The sequence below is a fragment of the Cydia strobilella genome, chromosome 3 (assembly GCF_947568885.1).
Source record: "Cydia strobilella chromosome 3, ilCydStro3.1, whole genome shotgun sequence".
Taxonomy (NCBI): Eukaryota; Metazoa; Arthropoda; class Insecta; order Lepidoptera; family Tortricidae; genus Cydia; species Cydia strobilella.
Window position 1 is genome coordinate 285,478 of NC_086043.1, and position 13,356 is coordinate 298,833.

Genomic DNA, 13,356 nt, shown 5'->3' on the forward strand with positions numbered 1-13,356 from the left:
ACCAATCATATTGTCGCATCGCGTATGTGCTGTACTTCTGTCCCTCTAGGGCGCACGGGGTAGGCCACTTCTATAGGATCCTACTATGTATGTTTACATGTCACAATTAGGACTGTCAATGTCACTTTGACAGATCTATTTACGATTCTCAAAATATTTTGCTTTAAAGGTTTAGTAAAATAAATTTTTAATTAAATAGTGAGTTTATAGTACGTAATCCACTCAACACAAAACATACTTTAAAACAATAGTATCAGTTTCCTAGTTTTCGTTTTGGGCTACTGAATAATTAGACATTTTCAAAAAATACACGCAATACACAAATTTCGTAATATTTATGTGAATTATATAATAAATAATTAATATTTATATTCTAATTTCAGATGTCTGGCGGGGAGTACCGCCATGTGTGGCGTATAGCCTTTACTAATTTTCTTAAGTCATTTAGACCGCGCCAAATAAGAGGAAACGTAATAGGTAAGCCACTGTATTAACTGTAGGCCTAGGACTGCAGTGTGAAATGGAATATTTACTATACATAAGATTACTTCCAAGTTTTTAACTTTCTTTTCTGCACTTTTATCAATATCCAAGCCAGAGGGCAGTTGACTTAGGTCTGAAAGTTTATTATAAACAATTCTTATAAGATAAAGTATAAATTAGCTAAATAACATTTTTTTATTATTATATTGATTTAATCTTAAGTTTTTTATTTACTATTTTTCATGAATAAATAACTAAACAAAGTACACACCAAAGTATAAGGAATAAAATGTTATTTTATAAGCCCCTCTCCTTCCATTGTTGCAATACAGAAAAACTGCTACGCAATTACGTGAAAAATACAAGAATAGTCCAAAATTGGGAATTTTTGAAATTATGAAGTTTGTGAAATCATGGTGGAATCACGCATTTTATATATCGCTCGTTAGTATGAAGATGTGTACGCTTTTCAGTTTTCCGATACATATGCAACTTCATATTAATTTCTCATATATAAAATGCATTTTATCACCGCCACCACCTCACAGGTTTAATACAAATATGCAATGGCTATTTCAATTTAAATTTTTATTTATTTTCAAGATAACAGTGATCCCATTGTGTTAGTACTACTATAATAACTATGATGTATGTAAATTTTTTGCTATAAATATAAGTTTACTGATATAACATGTTTTGTTGATATTCCAGGGAAGGACTACAAAGGCAACAGTTACTTCGAGATACCGGCAGATCCCAGCCTGGGCAAGCGGAAGGCTACCCGCTGGTACGATCCACCCAAAGGACTGGACTTCCGTGACCCCATCCCTGCAGAGTGGGAGGCTTGGCTTAGGATGAGGAGGTATAACCATTGCTTATGGTTTAAACCTCTAAAACAAGTGCCAGTAAAATATTTACGAGTTAGAGTAAGTAAGTAAGTATTTATTTGCAAAGAATAAGTAGGTACAATAGTGTCTTAGGTGGTAAGTGACAATTGGTTGCTTATTCTGCTATTTGTACTATACAGGTTGTACTAGCATGCAAAAATCTTAAAACTAAAAACTACTACAAATCTGGCTGTATATCTTGAGAAAGGAAATCTTTTACATTGTAAGATTGTTTATCATACATAAAAATTGCTTTCGTGTCCCCCGTAGGAATGAACGTAGTTGTCGCAGTAAGGCATTATTTAGCATTCCTAACAGCAGAACAAAACACGCACGGCATTCGTATATTGGGCGCGCGTGTAGGCAGTACAATGAAAAGTGTATGGACGCAGATTTGTTTAGCAGTTCATTAGGCTTGTTTAAAAGAACTGTATATTCTTTATTAAAATAAGGGTGAAATGTTGCAAGCAACCCGATAGTAAGTACTTGTAATCTTAGTAATTTAAGTCTAAGTAAGTGAAAAGTGTAAGTATAAGTCTTTTCTCTTGTTTATACATTTATATGCTATTGTATTAGTTGGTATAGTATTGTTTTGATTATGTACAACTACTAGGTACTACAAGTTTGCACTATTTATCATTACTTTTTAATTGTACCTCGATATGTGAATTAGGAAACTATAGGTCTATAAAAAATCAATTTGTAGCTATTAGCTAAGTTGCTTATGTTTACTTTAAGACTGTTTGTTTCTCAATAAAAAAAAAAAAAAAAAAAACGGGGTGCCTTAAGACAAACACAGTGGCTTTGTGGGATTTCATGAACCCTCTGGCTCCTCATACCTTCATCATTCGAAAAAAAAATTGACAAAAAAACCATACACCTAACACCTAATCATCAATTTGGGATTGCAATTGTAACGCAATTCATAGAGGAGAACAGTCACACAAACAAAAGCATTTTTTTCCCCAAGTTGAAAGGAAGGTGCTTCACTTGAATTTCCAGCTCGCTCGCTCAATTAGAATAACACTAATTAGAATGTTATTGTAACTTACAGAGTAGAAGCACCAACGGAAGAAGAGATAGCCAATAACCTAGCTGTGGCCAAGCTGAAACAAGAGAACGCGGCCATAATCGAAGCGCGTCGCCTCGCCGAGGGCGGCTCGCTGCCCACCATGCCGGCGCGAGGCGCGGAGACCTATCCCAAGTACGCCGAGTTCCATACAGGACATCCGGACGACCATCCTGACCGGAGGAATCATTAAAACTGAACTTAAAGTTTGAACGCCGTACGTCATTACAAAATCGTCATTCACACGCCAAGATCATTGACGCATGTGAGCCAATATAAACCTTAATGGAAAGTGTGAAGGTTACTTTTACAGTGTGTGACACTTGTAAGTATTCTTGGCGCTGTGGGCACTCACGAATACTTCAAAAAAAAAAAAAAAAATTTTTTTTTTATTGTAGGTACACAAAAATATATTCAGGGTTGTTAAGATTAACTTAAATTAAACACAGTTGACAAAATGTACCTGGTATAGAAAAATACAGTCAGGTTACTCTGGTTCCTACACTAGGCTTAGCCTGTCTCGTAGGTAACCCAGACTCGAATGAGTTTAGTTTAGTTTGAGTTTATACAATTAATTAACATAACTTAAAGCCTTTACCTGGTTGTTTTGCTTAGTGTGGTAACAGGTCCCTTATATAGATTATTATTATAGATTATTGAGACTCTCAATTGGGTTTTAGAAGGCATCCTGTATTAGATATTGTTGTAGATATTACACTCTGTGGATGTAAGTTCACAGGTTTAGAGTATTTATTGTAATTTAGCTGATACATGAAATAATACCAATTGGTATCCAGAATGTAATAGAAGTAAATTCGGGCTTGTATTTTATGAGATTATCGCGTTATAGTGTAAATATTCTACTTTATAAAAAAAAAAGAAATAAAGTTTGTTATAGTATAAATATTGTACTTTATTTAAAATGAAATAAAGTTCATTTTATTTTCATGGTTCCATTTGCCAAATGTGACCAAGTGTGACAAGGAGGGGAAAGGGTAAAAAAACCTAGAAATTCATGTGACGTAATTAATGCTGACTGTACTTACAGTCAGCGGCAGTATTAAGAGTGTCTATAGATCATTTTGAATACCACGCCCGTTTAGTTAATATTATGCAGTAGCCTGTATGTGTAAAGTTAATAGCTTCATGTTGTAGTGTAAATAGAAGATAGAAAGAAATTATGTGTTAATAAATTATTTATTTTAAACGTCGTTGTGTTGCTGGCTAGTCCTTAGTTCCTATCCTTATTTTACTTTGTTGACGATAGATGGCGCCGCCAGGGTTTTCATTTCTATTTGCTTTGTAAAGCGCAACTTCATATGTATGGTAGCGACTAGGTTTTTGTGACTCTAGTATTTACTTGCGTATAAAGCGCGCCAAGATTCGCGCACGAGTGTGGAGGGGGCAGGGGCGTAGCTAGAGAATATGGCGCCCGGGGCAGTCACTAAATTTGCGCCCCCTGACGACTGACAAAAGTTTCCCCGCTGCTGCCTTTTGCCCATTTTGGCGCCCCCCCTTGGATGGCGCCCGGGGCATTTGCCCCCTCTGCCCCCCCCCCCCTGGTTACGCCACTGGGAGGGGGCTTCACAAATTAAAAAGGTTAGCAACCACTGGTCTATTTTAATCTATAGTGTGTCAAAGGACTGTCTCATTTCAAACATTGACAGAGAGACTCATACTATCTTTGTCTTACACTAGTACTAGCACCCAAAAGAAAAGGATGAGTATATTAGATTTTTTGGTTCTTATTTTTTTTTTTTTTTTTTTATGAAATAGGAGGCAAACGAGCAGACGGATCACCTGATGGAAAGCGATTACCGCCGCCCATGGACACCCGCAACACCAGAGGGGTTGTAAGTGCGTTGCCGGCCTTTAAGATGGGAATACGCTCTTTTCTTGAAGGTTTGAAGGTCATATCGGTCCGGAAATACCGCATTTACTGCCAATTTGGTTTGACCAACTATACATGTCTCACTTATGTATAAGAGGAACCCAGCGTTGCAATTTCGCACTACTGCATAGCAATATCTCCTTGACCTTCGTAAGTTTCGTTTATCACGCATTGACTTTATTTATATATAAAGTAGCGATAACGGAGCCACGTAAATTCATTATAAAACAACTGAGATAATAGATAAAAGTCTGGGCTATAACCGCGAAAATCGAAGTTCGTAAATTTCGAGCAACTGTCTCTGTCACAATTATTACGCAAAGAGAGAGAGAGAGAGTTAAAGAGATAGGCCCTCTTATGAGCCTTATGGCGCCAACCGCGAATGCAAAAGATGCTGGTTTGATTTCGGCCTTAGCTCCCTGATACCCAGAAACAGGTCTGTTTTTGAATTTGGAACTCTAATTAAGTTGCTGTCCGCGCGCGAATTCCGTGCACGGCTGAGGAATGTTAGGAATGTTGGGCGTCATGACAGTGGTGTCTTTTTGTACACTACGGGCGCGGTGCACGACCCCCCACTTCCTCGACCTCCGAATGCACGTAATTGGCGCGCGGACAGTACTCTATAAAATATAAGTTCCCTATTGTAATAGTTTTATTTATTCCAACTTCTTACTGTAAGCTTCCTTAATATTGCCTACCGTGCCAAACGTTATGCCAAATATGCCAAAAATTATCGGATAAAACAGTGATGATGATGATCTACCAAACCAAAATAAAAGTTTTGCCACTTCCATGCTTGTACATTAAACAAATGAACATGTTTGTAAGAGAACACCCTGAATTTTTTGAAAAACAGAGTACCTTCTATCCAAGATTCACTAGAAATAAAGACAAATTATTCTTGCCAAGATCTAGAGTCAGGTTTCACAAAAACAACTCGTTCTGTATGGCTATCCAAATTTATAACCAGCTGCCTAAATGTATCCTGGAATGTCCTACACATCGCTTCAAGAAAACACTTACGGAATGGCTACTAGACAGATGCTTTTACTCAGTAAAGGACTATTTAGCAAATAACCCTAATATCTAGTTGCTAAGATTCCAACTAACTTTAATTTCTGACATAAGTTACTCTGATTTAATACTATAAAAATGTTAGATACAGTTTTGACCATGTTTTGACTATGAAATTTATTTATTGTGTAATATGTTGACATTTAATTTTCTGTGATATTTTGGTGGTAGTGTATACATTGTTAGTCTCTAATTGAACTTGTAAATAAATATTGTAAATATTGCATGCCTTCTGTTTGGTAGAACATAAGACACGCTTCTTTTAAATGTTTATCTACTTATGTAATACTATGTTCTTGCAATAAATAATTGATTGATTGATTGATTGATTGAATGTCTATGTCTAATCACTACCAAAATTCAACAACATCTTTACCATAAGGGCACACGGGGCCCGTGCCCAGGGCCTCCATCCTCAGGGGGGCCTGAAAGACAGACAGTAACAGTGTAGGTATTTGATTACCCATAATAAATAGGAAGATAGTATGTTGTGAGACAGGTATGTTGAGATGGTTAGGAGACGTGGAAAGAATGAGTGAAAGAAGTCTAACAAAGAGGGTGTATAAGGGAGAGGTAGAAACGGGAGTTGGAAGGGGCAGAGGGGCGGCGGAGTTTCTCTGATCAGATCAGGGAAATCCTGAAGAAAGGCCAGGTCAAGAGCACCTTAAACCGGCGAGCATGTATGAGGAATGTTATGAAAGTGAAGGAAGCGAAAGAGGTATGTCAGGATCGTAGCAAGTGGAAATCCGTGGTCTCTGCCTACCCCTCCGGGAAATAGGCGTGATTATATGTATGTATGTAAATAGAAGATAATAGTAGAAAAATGTTAGTTTAATTCGCTTTCTTTACTTTCCAGAAGGGCCTCAAATTCTTTTGTGCCCAAGGGCCCCAGCATAGTTTAAGACGGCCTCGCTACCAATGTTATAAATGCGAAAGTAACGGCCTGACTGTCTGTTACCTCTTGACGTTTAAATCCCTAAACCGATTCAGACGAAATTTGGTATGGTGCAGTGCTAAACGAGGATAAGTAGTTTGAGGCCCGGGAAAGGACATAGGTAGAGTAGTTTTTATCAAGGGTCTATTGTTTCGTATACAGTTTTAAGTCATAATGTATTGTTTGTCCACATTTTCGTTAGTCATAATTTGTTTTTTCTCAGAAACGCGTAACTTTTCAGGATTGCCATAAAACAAATCTAACCTATCTCTAGGATAACCTAAGGAAAATCCTGAAAAGTTAACGGTTTCAGAATTATGACTAATGATAAAATGACAATCATAACATTATGACTCAATAATTATGTCAAACAAAGGGACCCCTTTTATCAATCATCATTATTCCACGCAGACGTCGCGGGCAAAAGCTATAGTTAGCTATAATAATGTAGGTAGGTACTTATTGTGTAATATTATTTTGTTTCATCTGTACCGTGCTCGCAGATCGTGATGTATGACGTAATAACATAGATTTAGTTATCGGGACACTTTAATTGCGTATTTTTCCAACGACTTTGGCCTACAGAGACACCATGTCGTCAATTGCCTCAGTTCACAGCTAAATTTGGACCAGACCACACATCTTGCCGCTCTCCTGCGAATCTGACTTTGAACCGATAACAGACAAGGTCAGAATTATTTCCATTTATAAGCCTATAAGTACTGAAGTAGGTAGACAGATAGACAATCATATTCTGGAATAACAAATATATTATTATCTTGTTTTCATTCATAATTTCATCATCTTACTTTAGTAATAATAATATTAGTTGTAATTATTTTGTGCTATGTGTGACGTGTGTTACGTTAACCTTAGGCGATAGTCGTAGTCAGATATATGTTTACATTTTTAGCTCTATTGCAAAGGAGTAAGTTGCAAAAGTGTAAACATTATCATTGACGCCGATAATACTAAAACTAAATTATACTAAAAATATTTAGTATAATTTAGTTTTAGTTGTAGACTTAGGTAGTTTAATTCACGCACGCAACTCTGTAAACTAAATCTTGCTACTGTTTATTTTACTTTTTTTGTCCATAGTCTTGTGTAGAAATGACATCCCACCTCCCTAGCAATAAATTGTAATTAAATCTTCTTATCCTTCTGTGCACACATGTTTAGAGTTAATAGTCTAGATCTGAACTGTATGCTAATACTGTATTAATTTCTGCAATGGGGTTGGTCGGTCGAAATAATTAGCAGATGGCGCCAGCATAGCTTGCCCTGTCAATCCCTAGAATTGTGTCAAATTTTTGTTTTTTTTAATGTTCTGTATGCCAGCCCTTTAAGCCAAATCTCATAGAAAAGGCGGCAAGCTATGATGGCGCCATCTCTGCAAATCTTTGACAGTTGCCAACCCCATTGTCTGATGGATTATTAATGCCGGCGTTCCTCAGGGCTCTGTAATAGTTATTCTGTGGCTCTGTTCTGTCCGCGACCTTATTTCTGCTACATATTAGCGACATGCTAGTCCCATCTAGTTTTAGTGAAAAGTATCTTGTTTTGGGTATGAACAAGATATCTCTCCAATGCTCGGGCCAAACATTTGGATTTGATTTTTAGGGTTCCGTACCCAAAGGGTAAAAACGGGACCCTATCACTAAGACTTCGCTGTCCGTCTGTCCGTCCGTCTGTCTGTCTGTCACCAGACTATATCTCATGAACCGTGATAGCTAGACAGTTGAAATTTTCACAGATGATGTATTTCTGTTGCCGCTATAACAACAAATACTAAAAAGTACGGAACCCTCGGTGCGCGAGACCGTCTCGCACTTGGCCGGTTTTTATTAATGTTTTACAGTTAATATTTTCCTCGCGTTGTTGTGGTGTAAAATGTTCCATTGATGATTCCATTCCAATGATTCCATTTTTGTAACCCTCGCTACGCTCGTGGTTCAATTTTGGGAACTTTTTTTTTTCTTTCGCAACTTCCGTGGCGAATTATTGTAGCGGCTGATACATTTCGGCTGGTCGGATAAGGAATATATCTTGTATTACGTAGGGTAGGTAAGTAGGTAGCAGCATGGGAGCGTCCATACAACTCCATACATAAGTATCGGTTTTTCTAATACGAGGGAGTCGAGGACTAAGGTCATACTAAATACTTAATAAAGAATAAGTAGCTAACTATTAGTAATTTTCCTAACTAATGGAAGGTATCGCCGCGGCGCCGTCAATGGAATTATTTATGTCCTGTCACAGAATAAATAATAGTTACGTCCTGTATCAATAACTTGATTATTAGTTCAATGCCACTGTTTGTCTCGTTTAAGAGCCAACAGGAGTGGTCATTTCTCCATACAAACGTACTCGACTGTTTCCTCCCTGGTTTTTGAAGCTAGAGGAATGATTTTTTCAACACAGATTAATATTGTCAATATCTGTGTCGGTGTGTTTTGCTTTTTTTGATATTTTTGTTTTTTAAGGCGCTAGAGCCCTTCAAACATGGCCAAAAATGGCCTCACTGACTATGCCGCAATGAGAGGCGTGGTATTCGAAACTGGTATCAATTAGCCAAAAAATCAAAACAGTCCGACACAGACAATTTCATAATCATTTAGATTTCCAAATTTGGTTACGATTGCTTAAGTTTTGGAGGAGGAAACAGTCGAGTACGAAACCTCGATTTTTGAGATTTTTACGCAGGATTTTTCGCCTAAGCTGCAGTTGTCCTTATCGCACTAATTTTAGGGGCGGGGTCAAGTTTCTAAATACGTACACGGACAGAAAAGTGATGGGCAATAGTCGACATTGAAAGTCGATAATCTAGTGATGTGATAAGTTATCGATAAACCATAACAAAGTCGCGATTTGCCTCTTAGTAGGCGAAGTAAGTAAAGTGAGTATGCACTTTGGCCTCAGGGGATATCGTTTAACACTATTTATTATTCCTTGGTTCATACAAAGCTGAGCTGACGCACTAGCCACGAGATTAAGTCCTGGCTACCCCCCAAAAAGGGAGGGGAAAAGTCGGCTTCTGCGGTCCAGTTTGCCTCTATTTCTACCTATCTCTTGATATGAGATCAAATTTGGTATAAATTTTGTGTAAATTAGGGACGAATAATTTATTTTAGAAATAATAGTTTCACATTTTCATACACAAATCTGAATATACGAACGAAAAATTAAAACTATATATAATTTTTGGTCACAGATTTGCTCTTTAGAAGCAAATTGTGGTGATTTGCACTAAAAATTAATTACACAATTTAGTTTATTCATTCTTTATTTAGAAAAGTATCAGTTCTAAGTACGTATTATTATATTGCTTTATATTTTACAATTTTCGCTATTATTCAAAAATTTATTTTAAACAAAGTATTAATTTTATTAAAACTTTTGTGACGTGATCTCATGAAAGGGGCTCCACGAGGCGAAATACTTTTTACGCCAATTATTTTCTTTTTTTTTAAATTTACAACAAAGACGAAAGTTCGAAAAAAATGTGGTTACTTAATAATTGCCTAACTTGTTGAAAAAATTACTTTACATAATATCAATTTATAACCGTAGTATATTCCATGATATGTTTTAAATACACCATATTATTTCCTAATTTTTAAAAGAATATTTAATACCTTTAAAATAATATCTGTCTGTCTGTCTGTCAATCTGCCTGTCCGTCTGTCACCAGGCTGTATCTCTTGAACCGTGATAGCTAAAAAGTTGCAATATTTACGGATGATGTATTTCTGTTGCCGCTATAACAACAAATACTAAAAACAGAATAAAATATTTTTTTAAGTGGGGCTCCCAAACAACAAACGGGATTTTTTGCCGTTTTTTGCGTAATGGTACGGAACCGACTCGCACTTGGCCGTTTTTTGTTAATAGCTTTGAACTTTTTTTATGTGGGAATAAACGCTTCGAATACATTTTTCTAGACATCATTCTGAATCCAATGAGGTATCATACGTATTACTAAGAGGTCAAAACAAAATTTTTGACCCGCAGTTTCTAAAAAAAATCCCTTAGGAGGGGTATGCTGAAACATTTTTTTTGTATGAAAAAAAAAAAACATTTTTTTTCTAAAAACCTATCGTGTGTGGTATCATACGAAAGGGCTTTTTGAGGCGATTCTAAAATTATACCACATCATTACATTTTAGCCATTTTTTTGTAAATTAAAACAAATAGAATTTTCAAAACACACCAAGTTTGGGGTCAAGTTAAAGGGTTAAGTAGAACTGTGTCACTTTGTATTAAAAAAAAAAAAAAAACTAAATACATTTTTTATTGCTTTTTTGGGGTTACATATGAGGATATCACGTATCATTTGTACAAAAAAATCAGCCATATCGTATCTGGAGGAGCCCAAACTTGGTATGTTTTGAAAATTCTTTTTCTTTCAATTTAAGCAAAAACCGGCCAAGTGCGAATCGGAATCGGGCGCCGAGGGTTCCGTACATTACACAATTTAAACAATGTATTTTTATGTGAAACGTGAGTGAAAGGTAAATTGCGGTTTACGATTTATAACGTATTAAAAAAAAAACTACTAACTAGATCTCGTTCAAACCAGTTCTCGGTCAAAGTTGGCAAGGTAATGTACATCATATATTTTTTCAGTTTTATCATTCTCTTAAATTTTAGAAGTTAGAGGGGGGTTACACATTTTACCACTTTGGAAGTGTCTCTCGGTCTCGCGCAAACTATTCAGTTTAGAAAAAAAATATATGAGAAACCTCAATATCATTTTTGAAGACCTATCCATAGATACCACACACGTATGGGTTTGATGAAAAAAAAAAAATTTTGGGTTTCAGTTCTAAGTATGGGGAACCCCTAAAATTTTTTTTTCCTATTTTTGAGTGAAAATCTTAATGCGGTTCACAGAATACATCTACTTACCAAGTTTCAACAGTTCTTATAGTTTCGGAAAGAAGTGGCTGTGACATACGGACGGACGACAGACAGACAGACATGACGAATCCATAAGGGTTCCGTTTTTTGCCATTTGGCTACGGAACCCTAAAAATGGCTAAAATGCAATGATGTGGTATATTTTCAGAATCGCTTCAAAAAGCCCTTTCGTATGATAGATGAGAAGTATACGATAGGTTTAAAAAAAAAGTTTTTTTTTATACAAAAAAAGGTTTCAGCACTCCCCTCCTAAGGGAATTTTTTTTAGGAACTGCGGGTCAAAATTTTTGTTTTGACTAGTATATACGTGTACCAAACGGCTAACCTGTACATCGATTTGCGGTTTTTTTATGCGAACAGCTTACACTATTTTTTTCACCACCTTGAACCTTTTGTAGACTAGACTATTGTCCCAAAATATTGGGCGACGACCGGTCGTCTGGCCTAGGAGGTAGTGACCCTGCCTGTGAAGCCGATGGTCCTGGGTTCGATGATATGATATGATGAGCACAGATATTTGTTCCTGAGTCATGGGTGTTTTCTATTTGTATTTAAGTATTTATATATTATGTATATCGTTGTCTGAGTACCCATAACACAAGCCTCCTTGGGCTTACCTTGGGACTTAGTCAATCTGTGTAAGAATGTCCTATAATATTGATTTAATAATTATTATTATTTATTTATTTATTGGGTTTCATATTTATTCCGATCAGAATTAGGAGCTCTTCAATTTATACCTATTTTTATCAAAATCTGACACATAAATAAAAAAACGGACCATCAATAAAACTGTATAATTACATCACAGTAAGAAATATCACATGTCACATGTTTCTTTATTATGATAATTTTATCTAACCTGAGGCTTTCTTTTTTTCTATTCAACTGAGCCGGAGAGCGGCAAATTTGTTTTTCAAGACGCTTGCTCGAAAAGATCTTATTTCATGCAGGTGTACTGAAGGGAAAAGGCCTATATTGTTCCCGCGGGAGTTAAAGCTTTCTTTTTTAATTAGGTATGTCACTAATTCATACGAACCAAGTAAGTTATAAGTAAAATACTTTGTTTAAAATCAAGGTATAAGGGAGTTTTACTTTTAAAATACTCACGACTATAATTTAATATTTTTGTTTATCATATTTAAAAATATTTAATTGGATTAATTTAACAGCCGTTATCTTGTATGTTTTTATACAACAATGTTTTCTTGTATGTCCATGTTATGTTATGTTTTTTTACTATTCTGTAACTCGAAATGTTAATTAGATTGCAGGTTGTAGAAGGATATTGAATTTAGTTACTAAAAACGCGAGCGGCGTGAGGCCGGCGAGGAGCGCAAATAACGTGCGCGTCGGTGTGCGTGCACCACACACACTGGGATAGTCCCTCGGTACGCGGTACCGCCCCCGTCAGCGCGACGACGATATTCTCTTTCAAATCTCAAAATTGAGTTTGGTCTCGGCTCCTGTTGGCTCTTAATTGAATGTTTGCCTACTTCATTAAATTCTTACTTACTTACTTCATTATTATAATCTGTAAGGATTGCGTTTGCGACTATAAAAGACACGCGTGTGCAAACATTCTTCATTTTCACGTACCTACCGGTACTCGGGCACATCCTCTCTTGTAAGTAATATACCTACCTTACTTATTTATAACATTTTTTATTTATTAAAAAAAAACTTTTTCATATCTCTAGACTTATATCAAAGATAGATATAACTCCGTAATAGATGCAAACAGTCTAAGGAAAAAACGTGCCTCGAAAATCAAGTAAATTTGATTCTCGTTCAGAGGGCGCTACTAGTTTTGGCCTACAGTCGTATAGATGGCGTTGATGGTTTCGTCTGTTATTTAACAATTTTAACGCATATCAGTGAAAGAACATGGGTCAAAATCATAAAAATAATTAATGCAAATAAAAAAAATCATTTATCTATATTTAAATACATTCTATCGTATTTTATAAAGCTTCATTTTTAGTTTTAAAGTGTGTCGACAGATGGCAGTGAATTTACTGGGGTTACAAAATTTTCTATGACAGTACCGCTCTAGTATAAGTTACTCTATGCTTATATTGACCGGGATATAGAC

The 13,356-nt window shown here is 36.1% G+C and overlaps 1 protein-coding gene across 2 annotated transcripts; it reads left to right on the plus strand.

Moving 5' to 3' along the window:
• The first annotated feature begins 134 nt into the window (after positions 1 to 134).
• On the plus strand, positions 135 to 3,646 carry LOC134756249 (uncharacterized). Of its 2 annotated transcripts, none has more exons than XM_063693077.1 (4): positions 135 to 209; positions 384 to 477; positions 1,195 to 1,345; positions 2,425 to 3,646. In XM_063693077.1, exons 2-4 carry the CDS (start codon positions 384 to 386, stop codon positions 2,630 to 2,632), a joined length of 453 nt encoding a protein of 150 aa, XP_063549147.1. In that variant the 5' UTR covers positions 135 to 209; the 3' UTR covers positions 2,633 to 3,646. The 2 variants fall into 2 exon arrangements, with proteins under 2 accessions (XP_063549147.1, XP_063549146.1); XM_063693076.1 differs by having other exon boundaries at positions 135 to 169.
• The last annotated feature ends 9,710 nt before the right edge of the window (positions 3,647 to 13,356 follow it).